At 41.6% G+C, this 19,966-nt stretch overlaps 1 protein-coding gene across 1 annotated transcript; it reads left to right on the top strand.

The window, feature by feature from the left end:
- The first annotated feature begins 1,803 nt into the window (after positions 1–1,803).
- GTF2H5 (general transcription factor IIH subunit 5) lies at positions 1,804–19,495 on the top strand. Its single transcript, XM_065889176.1, has 2 exons — positions 1,804–1,872; positions 18,980–19,495. Exons 1-2 carry the CDS (start codon positions 1,838–1,840, stop codon positions 19,158–19,160), a joined length of 216 nt encoding a protein of 71 aa, XP_065745248.1. The 5' UTR covers positions 1,804–1,837; the 3' UTR covers positions 19,161–19,495.
- Positions 19,496–19,966: the final 471 nt, after the last annotated feature.

Here is a 19,966-nt window from a genome sequence, read left to right as displayed (position 1 = left end):
GGTCAGATTAAAGAGAGAGGGAGCGAGCATGCACAACAACATGGAAACCAACCGGACGGGAAAGATTTGAAGCACAGGAAGAGGGAAATAAATGGAAGAGCTAGGTTCGTAAATCACATGAACACACAATTAGAGAAGTACAATTTCATCTAAGGAACAGAAAGCAAGAACCTCATTTCTCCATTGGTAAAGCCAATTGGAGAAAGAGACAGCTCTATTAGACCACAGATCCGAATTTGGGGAAGAGAGTAATTTCACTTCACTCTGGGTCTTTCACTTTAATATGACAATTACCGGGCTTGGAGGACCTATCAGTATTCAATCTATTCAACCTCTCAGGTCACAGCTAGACGCTGCCTTCTGAAAGGTTCGGATTTAAACGAGGAGACTGTTTCCTCCTCATTTTCATCGTCTTGCCGTGACCACCGCGCCCGGGCTAATGGTACCGGCAGGTGCTCTTTAGGCCTTGGATTGTAACTAGAGAAGAGTGGCAACCGGGAAAGAAGAGTAGAGCTGCCGAGGCTGCGAGAGAGGCCCTCACCTCACGCCCAGCGGCAGGTCAGCGGGTCAGTCAGGGGCCGCGCCCCGTCGCTGCCCTCCCCACTCCCCGCCGTGCCGGGCTTCGCCAGGGCCCCAGCCCGCCCCCACGAGCCCAGCCTTCCCTTCCTACCTGCCCGCACGCGGACTCAGCCAGCCCCGAGCTGTTCACCCGGGAGCAGGTCGGCAGGGAGACCACCACTCGCCGCCGCTCCCTGCCCGCGCGCGTCCCCAACCAGCGGCTGGCTGCACGTGACCCCGCCCTCACCGCACGCCGCCCCGCCCCCTCAGCCGAGCCCGCGCCCCGCCTCCCGCCGGCGCGCTCCACCCACGAGCCCGTCGCTGTCGCGATGACGTAATCGGCGCAAGCGCACTCTGTCGGCGACGCTGAAGTGCTGCTGCATCTGTGGGCGGAGGTTCGTGGCGTTGGCTCTTGGCGCAGGAGGGGAGAGTGGGGTGCCTGGAAGGTCGAGGGGTCTTAAAGAAAAAGAGGAGGAGGGGGAAAGCCCCAGAAGCCTGTCTTTCAGGTGCGGGGGTATAGGGCGGTGTTCTGCCCCCTTTCTGGGCCCTTTCTGACGAGGCCGGGCGGCTGCCCCGCGGGAATTGAACGGTGGATTTCCTTCGGGGAGGCACTGTCCGGTACCCAAGTGTAGAAATTTAAGAAGGGTTAACTTCGCGTGCGCTGAGTGGTTTCTTTTCCTTCAAGCGCACATCATTGGGGAACATATTTTATTTGGCAGAGGAACACAAGATCTGGAGACATGGATTGTACTTTTTTTTTTTTTTGCCGGGATTTACGGCTTAATCTTTCGCTCCTTTTCGTCTGCAAAACGAGGTGGTCGGACTCACCATGTAATTTTTAGGTCCCCTTTCAGAGCTACCATCCTGTGATTCCTGTCTCCAAGGATATTACCTTTTATCATACTCCTGAGTAGGAAAAGAAATCTTTTGATTAGTGGACATGTTTTAGACCTGGATTGGGCACACTGCTGTGGAGTTAGGGCCCATGCTTTCATTAGGATTGACAGCGGGCGGAATTTTTTGCAAGTAAGATTTATGCATTGTTAATATTCCAAATAGACTCATTTTAATTTTGCTAAAAGATCAGAATATCTGTATGTTTTCCTAATGTTAGCTTTATGTCTTTAATAGACTTATATGTTTAGTCTTGGCATTTAATTTTTTGCCTCTTTTCAGAAGTAAATCACCAAAGGATATTGAAGTTGATGCTTTTGTATTTTGTCACCTTATCCTTTTATTAGCATTTTTAAGGTCATCTGCACCTTCTGACTTGGAAAAGATGGTCAACGTCTTGAAAGGAGTGCTTATAGAATGGTTAGTAGTTTTGATACTTAACAAATTTTAAATCTGCACATTGAATCTTGATTTGTATGTGTATCCCTTCCAAAGTCCATTTTTTTCTTTTGTTCTTAAGATTTGAATGAATCAAGTTTTTCAGCTTTCTCAACTGCATTTTTCTTACTTAATAACAAGTGGGACAGATGGTGGGGTTTTTTTTTTGATTTTTAGAATTTTATTTTTTTATACAGCAGGTTCTTATTAGTTATCTATTTTATACATATTAGTGTATATATGTCAATCCCAATCTCCCAGTTTCCCGGTTCATCAAGTGGGACAGATTTCGTTGCTAAGTTTCTTCCTGGTGCCAGATTTCAATGTTTCTGTTGAATAGATGTAATTGGCATTATTTCCAAGAAGTTTTGGTCAGCGGCAGCATGTTTGTTACATTAACCCTCTTTAGGGGAACAGTGCTTGTATTCTCAAATCGTCAGGGATTGACTAGAATTTTAGGGTCTGCCTAAGTCACACAAACTTTGGTCTTTAAAAAAGAGAAAAGAACAAGAAAGCGAGTTGAATGTTTCTTAAACTAGGCACACATTCCAAAGGAGAAACTAGAAACTATGGGCAGAGTTGAGCTCCTCAAAGCTAATGTAGGGCTTAATTATCCCTAGTCTGAAAATCTGAACTGTTGGACCAGTCTTGCTCAGTCTCCACTTGTTTGTTTGCCCCACCAAACAATTCTGTCTCATCTGGGAGTCCTGCCCAGTGGACACTCCCATTGTTTGAAATTACTACTGTCTACATTTCTCTGCCTCTAATGTGAGCCGTTATATGGATGACCGTACTGTTTCTGTGATGGCAAGGCTGGGGGAGGAGCAAGACCAAACCCTAGGGATCTCTGGCATTTAGAGCAGCACTGTCCAGTAGAAATATAATGTGAGCCACATATGTAGTGTTAAATTTTCTAGTAGCCACACTAAAAAGTAACATGAAACAGGTGAAATTAATTTCTTAACTCTATACCCAAAGTATTTCGCCAGGTACTAAAATACACATTGGATTTTGAAGCTCTAGTATGGAAAAAGACAATACAATAAATTGTATTGTCGGTGAAGCCAGTGAAGTAGGAGGGAAACCAAGGGAATGGTTGATGAAAGCGAGTTGGCTGTGTCAAGTGCTGATGAGAGGTGGGGTAAGATGAAGACACACTGGAGGTCATAGGTTTTTTATGAGAGCTTTTTAATGGAGAGGTGGGATGGATGCCAGATCGAGTACTTTGGAAAGGGAAATGGGGGCAAGGAAGTAGAGACCATGTGGAGGAGTTTTGTTGTGATAATGAGCAAAGGAATAAAGAAGTGGGTCGGTAGCTGAAGAAGGATATGTTAAGGAACTCTGGTTCTTGTTATTTTCATTGTTTTAAAGTGAGAGACTACAATGTATGTTGATAAAAATAAACCGCTAGAGGAGAGAGGTGTTCACTTGGGAAAGCCAAGAGGCGGATTGAGATCCCAGAAATTCTAAGCATGCTGTGCTGTTGTCTTTTGGAAAACACCTTCTAAGCTAATTTTTGTATTTTTATTTTTCTTATTACTTTGTCATAATTAATAGAAACATTTTCCTCGTTGGTCTTTTTCTAAATTTTTATTTATTTACTTATTTTTGGTCAAGTCGGGTCTTTGTTGCTGTGCGCGGGCTTTCTCTAATTGTGGCGAGCGGGGGCTACTCTTCATTGCGGTGGCTTCTCTTGTTGGGGAGCACGGGCTCTAGGTGTGCGGGCTTCAGTACGTGTGGCTCACGGGCTCTAGAGCGCAGGCTCAGTAGTTGTGGCGCACGGACTTAGCTGCTCCGCAGCATGTGGGATCTTCCGGGACCAGGACTCAAACACGTGTCTCCTGCATTAGCAGGCGGATTCTTAACCATTGCGCTACCAGGGAAGCCTCCGGTTGGTCTTTTAACATTATTTTTAACACAGAGGATACACACACACACAGTGTCGGCTATCAGTTTTTTCCCTTTTGTTTCTTCTGATTTTTCTAAAGTTAATCTTCATTCTGGATTTGACCAATATTCACCTCTGTCCTAGGGTTTTCATATTTTTATTTTCATTGATATTTTGAGTTTCATTCATCTAGAATTTATTGAGAGGAGGGGCATATTATGAGGTGAAGATCTAAATTAGCTGCCTTTTTTTTTTGGTTAAATAGCTGAATAATTGTCCAACACCATTTATTTCCTTCCCAAATGATGTGTGATGACTCCTTTACCACAGAGTTTCACTCCCCTTGCTACTCTCACTAATCGCATCTCACATCCATTTTTTTCTTTGTCATTGTTACCTATTCGAGAATATCCTTGGAATAATTTAGTCTAGTTCCAAAATAATCCTTTTGGAATGATGGTTGGGATTGTATTACACCTATATTTTATTTTTTTTTAATAATGCTAGGCTGCATTTTTTTTTTTTTAATTTTTTGTGGTACGCGGGCTTCTCACTGTTGTGGCCTCTTCTGTTGCGGAGCACAGGCTCCGGATGCGCAGGCTCAGCGGCCGCGGCTCACGGGCCCAGCCGCTCTGCGGCATGTGGGATCTTCCCAGACCGAGGCACGAACCCGTGTCCCCTGCATCGGCAGGCGGACTCTCAACCACTGCGCCACCAGGGAAGCCCAGTTTTTTATATTTTTATGTCAAAATGAGATTGTTGAAAACTTCCTCTTTGTTGGGATCCACCACTATCGACTGCCAGCCTCACACCAAGTGTTTTCCCGAATCTAGCCAACCATAGCAGTTACCGAAGCAAGCAGCATATGCTCAACAAATGTCTGCGTCCAATTCCAGGTGCTAGAGCAGACCTCTGGTGTGACATTTATCACAGTTGGTTTGGCAAGTGCTTCAGCCAGGAAGATTTGTTGTACAGCTGCAAATTCCAGCCAGTTTATAGCACAAGAGCAAAGAATCTGGAGAAAAAGGTATTATTAGACCAGTCTTGTCCTTATGGGTTTGGCTTCCAAACCTCTACTGTATATGAAAAGCAAGTAAGAACTAAGGCAAAAAAACAAAAAAAAACAAAAAATAAATAAATAAATAAAAAAAAAAAGAACTAAGGCAAAGCCAGTCTAAGTGCTGTCCTGTTCTTTAACAGCATTCATATATCTTTTGTGAGCCTTTGCTTCTTATTCTTTGCAGGGCTGCATTCACTGAAGTTTCTTGGGCACCCAGAACAGTGCCTGAGATACATATAGAGGTGCTTAGTAAATATTTGTTTACTGAAAGAATTTTGTTAATAAAATTGAACCAAGGAGTGTAATCTCACCCTAAATTCCAGGTTATTAGTTAGAGCTCTACTACCACAGTGAGAAGCAGAGTGGATAAGAAGAGGTTCTTGAAAGATTGAATTCAAGTTTCAGTACAGAAAAGGTTCATACACTAGGCCTCCTTTTTGGCAAGTTACATCAGAGTAGCTTTTATTTTTTACTTTTTAAGTTTTTATTGTATATAAAATAGTTGATTTACAACGTATTAGTTTCAGGGGTACAGTAAAGTGAGTTAGTTATACATGTATCTATTCTTTTTCTGATTCTTTTCCCGTATAGTTTATTACAGAGTATTGAGTAGAGTTCCCTGTGCTATACAGTAGGTCCTTGTTGATTATCTATTCAGTATTTTGTATATAGTAGTGTGTATATGTTAATCCCAGCTTTCTAATTTATCCTTCCCCACCCCCAACCAGAGTAGCTTTTAAATGAGGTGACTGTTCTCCTCCAGTCCGTAGCTTTTAAAATGCAGGCTCTCACCAAGCTGCTGACATGGATGATGGAAGTGCAGTCTTAAGAAGCAACTGATCTAGGGCTTCCCTGGTGGCTCAGTGGTTGAGAGTCCACCTGCCGATGCAGGGAGCACGGGTTCGTGCCCCGGTCCGGGAAGATCCCACATGCCGCGGAGCTGCTGGGCCCGTGAGCCATGGCCGCTGAGCCTGCGCGTCCGGAGCCTGTGCTCCTCGACAGGGAGGCCACAACAGTGAGAGGCCCGCGTACCACACACACACAAAAAAGAAGCAACTGATCTAGAAAGTAATTTGTGATAGGTCTTTTGAGCTTTTATATGCTTTAACACAATAATTCCATTTCTAGATGTTTATCTTAAGGAAGTGATCCAAGCTGCAGATAAAATTGTAGGTAGTTGATTATTCTAACTAAACAAAGTGTTGTGACATTTTTATCATCAAACAATATAGCTTTTAAAATATTTGAAAATATTTTACGTGATATGAACAAAGGCATTTTCACATTCAGTAACAATTTTCTAAAACATTCCACTATCAGGACATAGCAGTATTTATGGAGAAATACTTGTAAATTTTTAAAGTAATTATATCTGTTAGCTAATTACCATCAGGAAGGCTAGTTTATTATTGACTAAGACAAGATTATCATTCTGATTGGATGGACAGTATTGACAACTTTATCCAACTGACCGATTAATTTTTTGGTCTCTTTCATAGCTAACTGCATCATTCTAGTAGGCCTCTCATGGTGTAATACTTTTTTTAACAATCATATTTTATAGGAGCTATACCAAGTTTCTTTTTCTTTTTTTTTACTAGATCTCTATTGGAGTAGAATCGCTTCACAATACCATGTTAGTTTCTGTTGCACAGCAAAGCGAATCAGCCATATGCACACACACGTCCCCATATCCCCTCCCTCGTGAGCTTCCCTCCCACCCTCCCTATCCCACACCTCTAGGTCATCGCAAAGCACCGAGCTGATCTCCCTGTGCTATGCTGCTGTTTCCCACCAGCTAACTATTTTACATTCGGTAGCGTACATATGTCGATGCTACTCTCACTTCGCCCTCCCACCCCATGTCATCAAGTCCATTCTCTATATCTACCTCTTTATTCCTGCTGTGCAACTAGGTTCATCAGTACCACTTTTTTTTCTGAGATCCCACATATATGCGTTAGCATGCAGTATTTGTTTTTCTCTTTCTGACTTACTTCACTCTGTATGACAGACTCCAGGTCCATCCAGCTCACTACAAATAACTCAGTTTCTTTTCTTTTTATGGCTGAGTAATATTCCATTGTATATATGTGCCACATCTTTATCCATTCATCTGTCAGTGGACATTTAGGTTGGTTCCATGTCCTGACTATTGTAAACAGTGCTGCAGTGAACATTGTGGTGCATGTCTCTTTTTGAATTATAGTTTCCTCAGGGTATATGCCCAGTAGTGGGATTGCTGGGTCATATTGTAGTTCTATTTTTAGTTTTTTACCAACAGTGCAGGAGGGTTCCCGTTTCACCACACCCTTTCCAGCATTTATTGTTTCTAGATTTTTTGATAATGGCCATTCTGACCAGCGTGAGGTGATACCTCATTGTAGTTTTGATTTGCATTTCTCTAATAATTTTTGACATTGAGCATCTTTTCATGTGCCTCTTGGCCATCTGCATGTCTTCCTTGGTGAAATGTCTATTTAGGTCTTCTGCCCATGTTTTAACTGGATTGGTTTTTTTTTGATATTGAGCTCCATGAGCTGTTTTGGAGATTAATACTTTGTCTGTTGTTTCATTTGCAAGTATTTTCTCGCATTCTGAGGTTTGTCTTTTTGTCTTGTTTATGGTTTCCTTTGCTGTGCAAAAGCTTTTAAGTTTAATTAAGTCCCATTTGTTTATTTTTGTTTTTATTTCTGTTACTCTAGGTGGTGGGTCAAAAAAGATCTTGCTGTGGTTTATGTCAAAGAGTGTTTTTCCTGATTTCCTCTAAAAGTTTTATGCTGTCTGGTCTTATGTTTAAGTCTTTAATCCATTTTAAGTTTATTTTTGTGTATGGTGTTAGGTAAAGTTCTGATTTCATTCTTTTACATGTAGCTGTGCAGTTTTCCCAGCACCACTTTTTGAAGAGGCTGTCTTTTCTCCATTGTATGTTCCTGCCTCCCTTGTCGAAAATTAGGTGCCCATATGTGCATGGGTTTATCTCTGGGCATTCTTTCCTGTACCGTTGATCTATATTTCTGTCTTTGTGCCAGTACCATACTGTCTTGATTACTGTAGCTTTGTGGTACAGTTTGAAGTCAGGGGGGCTGATTCCTCCAACTCCGTTTTTCTTTCTCAAGAGTGCTTTGGCTATTCGGGGTCTTTTGTGTTTCCATACGAAATGTAAGATTTTTTGTTCTAATTCTGTGAAGAATGCCATTGATAGCTTGATAGGGATTGCATTGAATCTGAAGGTTGCTTTGGGTAGGATAGTCATTTTCACAATATTGATTCTTCCAATACAAGAACATGGTATATTTCTCCATCTGTTTATGTCATGTTTGATTTCTTTCATCAGTGTTTTATAGTTTTCTGAGTACAAGTCTTTTGCCTCCTTAGGCAGGTTTATTCCTAGGTATTTTACTCTTTTTGTTGCAATGGTAAATGGGAGTGTTTCCTTAATTTCTCTTTCGATTTTTTGTTGTTGGTGTATAGGAATGCCGTAGATTTCTGTGCATTAATTTTGTATACTGCTACTTTACCAAATTCATTGATTAGTTCTAGTAGTTTTCTGATGGCATCTTTAGGATTTTCTATGTATAGTATCATGTCATTGGCAAATAGTGACAGTTTTACTTCTTTTCCAATTTGGATTCCTTTTATTTCTTTTCCTTCTCTGATTGCTGTGGCTAGGACTTCCAAAACTATGTTGAATAAGAGTGGCAAGAGTGGACATCATTCTCTTGTTCCTGATCCTAGTGGAAATGCTTTAAGTTTTTCACCATTGAGTATGTTGCTTGCTGTGGGTTTGTCATATATGGCCTTTATTATGTTGAGGTAGTTTCCCTCTATGCCCATTTTCTGGAGAGTTTTTATCATAAATGGTGTTGAATTTTGTCAAAAGCTTTTCCACATCTGTTGAGATGATCATATGGTTTTTATTCCTTAATTTGTTAATGTGGTGCATCACATTGATTGATTTGTGTCTCATTTGGTATCAGGGTGATGCTGGCTTTGTAGAATGAATTTGGAAGTGTTTCTCCCTCTGCAGTTTTTTGGAAGAGTTTGAGAAATATTGATGTTAGCTCTTCTCTAAATGTTTGATAGAATTCGCCTGTGAAGCCATCTGGTCCTGGACTTTTGTTTGTTGGAAGATTTTTAATTACAGTTTCAATTTCATTACTTGTGATTGGTCTGTTTATATTTTCTAAATCTTCCTGGTTCAGTCTTGGAAAATTGTACCTTTCCAAGAATATGTCCATTTCTTTGTGGTTGTCCATTTTATTGGTATATGGTTGTTTGTAGAAGCCTCTTATAATCCTTTGTATTTCTGCAGTGTCAGTTGTGATTTCTCCTTTTTCGTTTCTAATTTTATTGATTTGCGTCCTCTCCCTTTTTTTCTTGATGAGTCCGGCTAAGGGTTTATCAATTTTGTTTATCTTCTCAAAGAACCAGCTTTTAGTTTTTTTCGTCTTTGCTATTGTTTTCTTCGTTTCTGTTTCATTTATTTCTGCTCTGATCTTTATGATTTCTTTCCTTCTACTGACTTTGGGTTTTCTTTGTTCTTCTTTCTCTAGCTGTTTTAAGTGTAGGGTTAGATTGTTTATTTGAGATTTTTTTTCTTGTTTCTTAAGGTGAGATTGAATTGCTGTAAACTTCCCTCTTAGAACGGCTTTTTCTGAGTCCCATAGGTTTGGGGTCATTGTGTTTTTGTCATTTGTTTCTATGTATTTTTTATTTCTTCTTTGATTTCTTCAGTGATCTCTTATTTATTTAGTAGCGTTTAGCCTCCATGTATTCGTGTTTTTTACAGGTTTTTTTCCCTGTAATTGATTTCCAATCTCATGGCGTTGTGGTCAGAAAAGATGCATGATACAATTTCAATTTTCTTAAATTTTCCGAGGCTTGATTTGTGACCCAAGATGTGATCTATTCTGGAGAATGTTCCTTGTGCACTTGAGAAGAAAGTGTATTCTGGCACTTTTGGGTGGAATGTTCTATAAATATCAATTAGATCTATCTGGTCTATTGTGTCATTTAAAGCTTGTGTTTCCTTTTTTATTTTCTGTTTGGATGATCTGTCCATTGGTGTAAGTGGGGTGTTAAAGTCCCCTACTATGATTGTGTTACTGTTGATTTCTCCTTTCATGACCTTATGTATTGAGGTGCTACTATGTTGGGTGCATAAACATTTATAATTGTTATATCTTCCTCTTGGGTTGATCCTTTGATCATTATGTAGTCTCCCTCCTTATCTCTTGTAACACTCTTTATTGTAAAGTCTGTTTTATCTGATACGAGTATTGCTACTCCAGCTTTCTTTTGTTTTCCTTTTTCATGGAATATCTTTTTCCATCCCTTCACTTTCAGTCTGTATATGTCCCTAGGTCTGAAGTGGGTCTCTTGTAGACAGCATATATATGGGTCTTGGTTTTGTATCCATTCAGCCAGTCTGTGTCTTTAGGTTGGGTCATTTAATGTCTTTACATTCAAGGTTATTATCGATATACATGTTCCTGTTACCATTTTCTTAATTGTTTTATGTTTGTTTTTGTGGGTCTTTTTCTTCTCTTGTGTTTCCTGCTTAGAGAAGTTTCTTTAGCATTTGTTGTAAAGCTGGTTTGGTGGTGCTGAATTCTCTTAGCTTTGGTTTGGCTGAAGAGCTTTCGATTTCTCCACTGAATCTGAATGAGATCCTTGCTGGGTAGAGTAATCTTGGTTGTAGGTTTTTCTCTTTCATCACTTTAAGTATATCCTGCCACTACCTTCTGGCCTGCAGAGTTTCCACTGAAAAATCAGCTGATAACCTTATAAGGATTCCTTTGTATGTAATTTTTTGTTTTTCTCTTGCTGCTTTTAATATTTTTTCTTTGAATGTAATTTTTGTTAGTTTGATTAATACATTTCTTGGTGTATTTTTCCTAGGGTTTATACTGTATGGGACTCTCTGTGCCTCCTGGACTTGGGTGATTATTTCCTTTCCCATGTTAGGGAACTTTTCCAGTATAATCTCTTCAAATATTTTCTCAGACCCTTTCTTGTTCTCTTCTTCTCTGGGACCCCTATAATTTGAATGTTGTTGCGTTTCGTGTTGTTCCAGAGGTCTCTGAGATTGTCTTCAATTCTTTTCATTCCTTTTTCTTTATTCTGCTCCTGGGCAGTTATTTTTACCATTTTGTCTTCCAGCTCACTTGTTCATTCTTTTGCCTCCATTATTCTGTTATTGATTCCTTCTAGTGTATTTTTCATTTCAGTTATTGTGTTGTTCATCTCTGTTTGTTCTTTAGTTCTTCTAGATCTTTTTTAAACATTTCTTGTATTTTCTCAATCCGTGCCTCCATTCTATTTCCGAGATTCTGGATCATCTTTACTTCATTACTCTGAATTCTTTTTCAGGTAGATTGCCTATTTCCTCTTCATTTATTTGGTCTTGTAGGTTTTTACCTTGCTTCTTCATCTGTGACATATTTTTTTGCTGTCTCTTTTTTTTTTTTTAAATTAGTGGGATTGTTTTCCTGTTTCACTGATCGTTTGGCCTGAGGCATCCAACAATGGAGTTTGTAGGCTGTTGGGTAGAGCTGGGTCTTGGTGCTGAGATGAGGACCTCATCTGATGAATATTCATGAGACCTCACTCCTATGAATATTCCCTGGGGTCTGAGTTTCTCTGTTAGTCCACTGGTTCGGACTCGGCGCTCCCACCGCAGGAGCTTCCGCTTGGCCCCAGGCGCACAAATCAAGATCCCGCAAACCACGTGGGTGGCCAAAAAAAAAGAGAGCGAGAATAATAACAAAGTAAAAAATAAAATTAGACTAGGAAACTAACAGATATGTTAGAAAGAACGTAAAAATAAAAACATAAAGAATCAACAACTGGAAGGTACATCAGTACCACAATAAAAAGAGGAGGAGGGAAAAGAAAAAAGGGAGGGGGGAAGGCCTTGGATGTGGAGAGCAGGGCATAAGCAAGGGCGAGGTTTGGGTGGTGGGCAGGGCCAATGCTCAGGACCCACGGGGCTGGAAAAGGCTCTGGGGACTGTGGGGGGTGGGGCTTAGGCTCAAGGAACAGAAGGGCTCCAGGCGTGCCTCCCATCCCTGGTCTCAGAGGGCAGGGGACCTCACCTGGGAGCTCAGCAGGCTCCCTGGGCCTGAGTGGGCAGGGCAAATGCCCTCTGCTCCTCTCACACTCCTCCTGCAGGGCCCCTCCCGCCTGCCTCTCCTGATCTCCCTGGCCTCCCTTCTATGCCCCCAAGCACCTACGCAGCCTGGAGGGGGCTTTGGATCGCAGGGGACCAGCCTGGGAGCTCAGCAGGCTCCCCAGGGCCCAGTGGGCAGAGCAGTCGCCCTCCATTCCTCTCCCACTCCTCCTGGATGGCCTCTTCTGCTTGCCACTTCTGATCTCCCCGGCCTCCCTCCTATGCCCCCAGGACCCACATGGCCTGGATGGGGCTTTGGTGGTGGGGAAAGTGGTTTGGGAGCTCAGCAGGCTCCCCGGCTTGAGTGGGCCAGGAGATCGCCCTCAACTCCTCTCCCGCTTTTCCTGGAGAGTCCCTCCCTCCTGCCTGTCCTGATCTCCCCGGCCTCAGGGGCCCCGATCTTGTCTGGCCTCCACTTCTCCTCCCCACCTCGGTCCCCCTACGTTCTACCGGTTCACTCTGGGATTCCTCCTATCTCCTTAGGGGTCAGAGTCCCCCACCAGCGGCCGGCAGGCGCCCTAGTTCTATACTAAGTTTCTTTAGGAGGGGGTTGATAATACCTCCCCTTTACGTTTCCAGGACAAAGACATTTTTTCTTGCTCACTAGCCCTGATCCCGGGACTTTAACCAAGTATGTACATGGGCACTTGGTTTTGGTTTTTTTGCCGCCAGCAGGTTCTCCCAGAGAAACTCCCGTGTAGAGTAGTCCTATATTCAGGCAAGATATTCTAGGCCCTCAACATATGCTAACAAAGTGCCCCTTAAACTTTGAGTGTCTTTTTGAATCATTACAGATTACATTTCAAATACATGCTTGAGAATTCATTCTCAAATTGACTGCTTTCCATCTCCTTTCAAAAAGTTTAATTGAAGCAATTGATATTAGAAGCAGTTATTTCAGTGTGTCACGGACCATTTTCTAAGTTCTCATCTCATTTGTGTTAGCAGTGTTTCCTCAGGTGTAAGGAGTACAGTTTGTGTACCTGATGATTTGGAGTAGCACAGATTTTGCAGCAATAGAACACAGAAATACTTTTTCTATGACCATCTTAATTTATCTGAGAAAAAAATAAAACTAACATCAAGATGACTGGTGATTTTGTACCAGATGAAGTTAAGGTGAAAAGTTAATTTAAAGGCAATATAAAGAAAAAAACTGAGTAATACGTAGTGCAGATGTTACAAGAGATGGCTAAAATGGCAAGGGTAGTATGCAAATGGTAAAAATTTTGAAAGCACTGACCTGTTAAAAGCACAGGTGTGAGTCCCCTGGCACTTCTTGGTTTCAGTTGTTCAGCTTTTACTTAATTGAAAGTATGTAAATTTATTTTATTTAGAGAGTTGCTGGAGATAAAAGTCTTCATAACCATTTAACCCTTGCTATCTCTAATACCTCCTAGTAGCAGCCAATTACTAGAGTAAATTGGTGTCATCTGTGAACACACTGCACTCAAACAGTAACAAGATAATGTATCACATTTGGACAGCAGATTTTATAATGTCCTTGTTTTTTGTCATTATTGTTCCATTTAAACCCAAAATTTATATTAAAGGGTTAACAAAACTATCATTTGTCCTGTCACCTAAAGTATATGTTTCTAAGCAACCTCTCTGAGTGTGTGGTTTTTGTAGAAAGTATTGAAATTCTTGTGGGGTCTAAGACGGTTCAGCACAATAAAGGTTGTGAGGGTAAAGTGGGCACCACACGAGAGACAAAGGCAAGTCCCTCTCTGCAGGGAAGGGAGGAAGCAGCATGGTTGTAGAGCACCAAAGCAGAGGGGTTTCCTTCTGTCCGCCACACCTGTCTACTCTTAAATTGCTCTCCTTTTATTCTCCACCCCTGTCCCACCCAACCTCTTTTTATTTGTATAGACACGGAGCAATATAGGGAAACAACTGGGGTTTCAGAAAGAAACCTTTGAGAGCAGGAACCTGTTCAAAAGAACCTGTTTGAGCAGGAAAACGATAGTTTTAAAGAAGCTGAAGCTTTGTTTCCCTGTCCTATGGGCCTCCCCATTTTCAGTTCTGTAATATCTGAAAGAACCCCGTTCAGCCTGCTTCATTACCTCCAGATTCTTTCTAGAATTGCTCTTTAAACTCTTTTTCTTGGCTGCATTGGGTCTTCGTTACTGCACGTGGACTTTCTCTAGTTGTTGCGAGCAGGGGCTACTCTTCGTTGCGGGACGCGGGCTTCTCCTTGCAGTGGCTTCTCTTGTTGTGGAACCCAGGCTCTAGGCATGTGGGCTTCAGTAGTTGCAACACACGGGCTCAGTAGTTATGGATCGCGGGCTCTAGAGCACAGGCTCAGTAGTTGTGGCACAGGGGCTTAGTTGCTCCATGGCATGTGGGATCCTCCCAGACCAGGGCTTGAACCCGTGTTGCCTGCATTGGTAGGTGGATTCTTTTTTTTTTTTAAGTATTTATTTATTTTTGGCTGCATCGAGTCTTAGTTGCAGCACGCAGGCTCCACAGTGCATGGGCTCTCTAGTTGCAGCACCTGGGCTTAGTTGCCCCCGTGGCATGTGGGATCTTAGTTCCCCGACCAGGGATTGAACCCATGTTCCCTGCTTTGGAAGGTGGATTCTTAACCACTGGACTACCAGGGCAGTCCCTGGCAGGTGGATTCTTAAACACTGTGCCACCAGGGAAGTCCCTCCATCAACTTTCAAATTCACCCCTACCCCATCATGTCCCGCTTTGCCCTTAGAACCTAGTAAGATAGAAGCAGAATCCCTTATATCCTCAGCCTCTTCTCAGAACTTACCCTCTATCTTCCCCCAATACCCCTTTTTTTGTTGTTTTCATAATAAAAACCTAACTTTCCCCTGAGCCTGCTATGTTGACTTTAATACCTCTTGTACCACTGGGCCAAGAAGTGGGATGGGTATCTACCTTGTTCCTCATTGCCACTTCCAGAAATCCTCCCTCCCTCTTCCACAGAAACCCCCCAGTTCTGAATCTGACCAGACCACCCACTAATCCTCCTCTTTGTAACCATCTACAAACACCCAAGTCTTTCCTTGAAAGTTATTCTTTGAAGGCTGCTTGTCACTCTTTAAGAGTTCTCCACAAATTCTTAACGATTTCGTATGTATAGTCCTTTCAGTACCCTGGCCTCTTCTTCCAATGAGCTTTTCTCTGTCCTGTCAATAGTCATTCATTCACATTGTCACACCTACCCGCATCCCTACCAATACTGCCATCTCTTCAAAATCTCCATTTTAGGCATCTAACTCTGACCACTACCTCCTCTTTCCAATTCACTCCCTCTAATACCCTAGCTCTATAATTCCTTTGATTCTACCAGACCTGCAGTCTGTTGATTCTCCCAGCATTTCCATCTTGACTCATCCCAGCATCCTCACTTTCCTCCATACCCAGTCCATCAGTATACTCGTTCTCTTAAAGACACTCAACTCCCTGCCCGTCTCAGTCACACCAACCAGGTCGGGTTCAATCCGGCTCTCTACCTATTCTGAACCTTTGCCTCCACAACTCTAATGGCTGGAGAAAAACGTACAAACATACTGATTGGTCTCACTTTAAATTCATGACTATTAAATTCATGGGGGCCTTAATGCTAGCCTGCAAACCAGCTGAATTTCCTAGTCCATTTATTGTCCCACTTTCCTAATAAAGCTGTTAGATTTCATCAAATTAAGATTTCATCAGTTTTAAAACTTAGCAGTATTTTATGTACCTATAAGAAAAATCACTGCCAGTTGTACTGTAACATGCCATGAAATGTAAGACCCATCCCAATTTTGGAGATGGTAAGATGTGGGGGGACTGTGCTTCTTAGAACGGGTGGAATATGGTATTCCATACCTTCACCTTCTCTGAGCTCAGAAAACATCCCTGTCCTCACTTCCTCGTTTCCCTGAGAAAACAGAAGCAACCAGAAGAGAACGTCCACAGTCTTCATCGCCTGGACCTGGGCCCATACACTCTTCCCTTCCTCACACTTACTGTGGGTGACTAGACTATTCTCTTGTCTCAAGCCAGCCTCCCTCCTTGGGAACCGGATCCCAGCCTCCCTGGCCTATTTAAAGACACCTTTTCAGCAGTTTTCCTGTTTTTCTCCCGTGTTATCCACTTTTCTTTCTCTACTAGATCATTCCCAGCAGAACTACAAACATGCTGTAACACTATCCCTCCCCAGGTGGGCGGCCCTGCGGGGCAGAAACTCTTGCTTCCACATCCCTCTCCAGCTCCCACTTGATTTTCCTGCTCTTTGTAGCAGGATTTCTCAGAAGATATGTATGTAGTCACTTTCTCCGATTTCACTCCTCTCAGTCTGAAAACCACTCCAGTCAGGCCCTGCCCTCTGTAGTCATAGTCCTGAAGCTGCTCTTGGGAAAGTCCAGTAACTTTCTGAACCCAGTAGTCAGTTCTCAGTCCTTCTCCTGCTCTTCCTCTTAACAACATTTGGCCCAGCTGATCTCTTCCTCTTCCTGGAGATCCTTCATTTACTTAGCTTCCAGACTCTTCATGTTTTCTTCCGACCTCAGTGGTCATTTTATAGGCTGATTTGCTGGTTCATCCTTTTCTTCCTAACCTTTTGATATTGGGGTATCCAGGGCTTGGTCCTTGGACTCTCCTCTGTAGCTCTGCTCACTCCTTTGTCATGGCTTTAAATGCCGTCTATACATTGATGACTGACTGACTCCTCATTCTGGACTTCACTGCTGAAATCCAGAATTGTATATCCAGCTTCCTGCTCAATTTCTTCACTTGGGTGGCATCTCAGATGTAACTTGCCTAAAACCATACTCTCGATCTTAACTACACACCTGTTCTTCTGTGTTCCTCCTCATCTCAGTGAAAGACAACTCCATCCCTTCATTTGCTCAGACCAGAAATCTTGGCGTCTCCTTAATTCCTCTCAAAGCTCAAGTCCAGTCTCAGCAAGTTATGTGGGCTTTACATTTGGTGTATATCTAGAGTTGAGCCACTGCTCAACTTCCCTGGTACCACCTAGGTCCAAATCATTATGTCTTGTCATGATTACTGCAGTCACCTTCTAATTGGTCTCCCTGTTTCCACCATGGCCTCCACCACCCACCAGCCTCTTCTCAACCCAGCAGCCAGTATGATCCTTACATTTAAAATTAAAGTCATTTTGTAAGTTAAATCAAGTTGGAGTTCTAACCCATATCCCACTGCTCTCCCCTCCACTTTCCCCTCTCCAGCTCTGTGGCCTTGCTGTTCACTCTGCGTAGGATGTTCTACCCCACGTCACTTCATGGTTTGCTCACTACCTCCTTCTGATGTGTATTCAGACATCACCTGCTCAGTAAGGCCTCCCCTGAGTCCCCTGCTTAAACTTGCAAGATCGTATCACTGTCGTCACTGCCATTTCTCATTCGCTTCCTTTGTTTTCTGTGTGTTTGTCATAGTGTTACCACTAGAATGTAAATTTTCTTCACTGCTGAATCCCCCAGACCAGAATAGCACCAGGCACATGATGGGTACTCAGTTTATTGAATGAGTGAATAAAACTTAAAAGAGCAAGTTTACCACTTCTGAACAAATCAATTTCCCACATTAGTATGGTCATTATAATACTGCAACTATAGAATTTAACTGAATTTTGCCAAACTTAAGTGGATCAATAGAACCTAACTTTTCTGAACCTAAGATAACAAGCATACTAGAAACTAAATTTAAAATGTGTCACTTCTGGGGTTCCCTGGTGGTGCAGTGGTTGAGAGTCCGCCTGCCGATGCAGGGGACACGGGTTCGTGCCCTGGTGCAGGAAGATCCCACATGCCGCGGAGCGGCTGGACGCCTGAGCCATGGCCGCTGAGCCATGGCCACTGAGCCTGCGCATCCGGAGCCTGTGCTCCGCAACGGGAGAGGCCACAACAGTGAGAGGCCCGCGTACTGCAAAAAAAAAAAAAAAAAAAGTGTCATTTCTGACATGAGCAGACCTACTTATTTATTCACATTATTTTATAGCATAGCAAATTGTTAATAAAATTATTTTAAAGGTAAGCTGTTGAAAGTAATTAAGACAATCATTTTTTCAGGAAGGCTTGACTATTCATAGTTAATATATACCATAAACCATACTCATTTAGCTATTGAAATAAATCCTTTACTTTGTTAGCTTCACTTGTACCTATGTTTGTACTTGAAAGAAAGAAAATGTATATGGTTTTCAGTAAATTACACTGACCTCTTTTGAATTAAATTGTTATTTTTGTAATTGATATTGACATCCCTCAAGAAACCAAAAGATTGTGTAAGATTATGTTTTCTCTAAGAATTAAAAATATCTGTATGCAACTTGACATTTTTATATTCATCTTTTGCTGAACAGAGTATTGTATATTATATTAGATCTAAAGTGTGCCTTTGTTGTAATTCAAGGTTTTATTAAAAAGACTCATTTCTATAAATCTAGGAAATTTTATCTCTTTCCCTTATGGCTGTCCTATTCATTCCAAACTAAAAACCACAAATAAATAGAATTGAATTTAGATCTCATTTTGAACTCACTGTTCTCAAAGAGATTTGGTTAGAATTTCCTTTAAAGATTCTGAATGTTAGGAGGTTCAGAATTTTAAGGAAGGGAAAAAAAGTTGAATATTTACTGCAAGCCAAAGACTATTGTTGGCATTTTTAAAATCAGTTAACAGGGCTGTGCTTCGAGTCCCTGTTAATTACAAAGCTGTGAACATTGCTTTACTTTTTCACTTGTCGGTGACAAATTATTGTTTTCAAATCTCATCATTGGCCTCTTTCCTCTAAACTTGCACTAACAGTTCTAAAATGAAGCTGTCTGTTAATCATCAACACTGTGTGTTAATCATCAACACTTGAGGCAGAGAAGGAGTAAGGAATTGGTTAACAGTTTAGAACTTTTAAACTTATCCTAAAACTCTCCATGCTCAATTCTGATTGTTCAGGTCTCTGGTAATTGACAGTAAGGTGTCTCATCATCCTGTGTTTATCTCGACAGTGACCCTGCCATGAAGCAATTTCTGCTGTACTTGGATGAGTCAAATGCCCTAGGGAAGAAGTTCATCATTCAAGACATTGATGACACTCACATCTTCGTGATAGCAGAGTTGGTTAATGTCCTCCAGGAGCGAGTAGGTGAATTAATGGACCAAAATGCCTTTTCTCTTACCCAGAAGTGAAAATATTAGATAATAACCATTTAGGAATTAAAAGTAACAAATGTGAGAGACTCACCATTCGATGTCTTGTGTGACTGATTAGATTTACAGAATTGCTCAGAAGCATGCGATAGGGAAGACTGTGATATCATTTGTTCATAAGAAAGCCCCTGAACTGACTTTCTTCTTCTGTTTTTTTCAGTGTGTGTACCCTAGAATTTAAAAAAAAAAAAAAAAAGCTTTAACAGTTGGCTGTAATTTGGCTTTTATTAACCTTCATTAAAATATAAATGTAATTGGTTTTCTTACCTCTTAATGCCAATTTAATACATTAAGAATATAACGGAATATGCTTTTAAATCATCAGTCTAACCTACATACCACCTAGATATTTATCTTTGCTTATTCGTATTAGTAATTGGGGGTTTGGTAGTGTAGGTATGGTTTGTTTTGTTTCCACTAGAAACTTCACAGACAGACTGTTTAGATAAATATGCCAAGGTGGGAACTTTCGTAATATTTATACCTTACAAATAGTATCTGCATGCCAGCCAGCTCTGTTGGTGAAGAAGATGTGGAAGAGAAAGAACCCTGTAACATTAACGTAAACTGCAGTTTGCGTTTCCCTAAAAATACAGTTTTTTAAAAGCACGGAGGGTTAGAAACAACCAAATGGGAAAGATACGTGCTGCTTTGCAGCTTTCATCTTTCCTTGTTCAGACTTTGTTGGTCACATTTTCCCATCAAGGCAAGTGCTCTTTTATTGAGAAGTCAGTTTTCCTTGGGCCTTATTCCCTATGAAAATCCCTGTTTAAATTTGTCTAAAA

Source organism: Phocoena phocoena, chromosome 12 (genome assembly GCF_963924675.1).
Source record: "Phocoena phocoena chromosome 12, mPhoPho1.1, whole genome shotgun sequence".
NCBI classification, from domain to species: Eukaryota; Metazoa; Chordata; class Mammalia; order Artiodactyla; family Phocoenidae; genus Phocoena; species Phocoena phocoena.
Note: the sequence above shows the minus strand (reverse complement) of the source record. Positions and strands in the feature narration are given on the sequence as shown.

Bases quoted from the DNA above. Each gene is read 5' to 3' on its own strand.
- GTF2H5 (XM_065889176.1), top strand. From the start codon at position 1,838: ATGGTCAACGTCTTGAAAGGAGTGCTTATAGAATG. The intron at 1,873-18,979 runs GTTAGTAGTTTT...TTATCTCGACAG, and splicing joins AAAGGAGTGCTTATAGAATG to TGACCCTGCCATGAAGCAAT.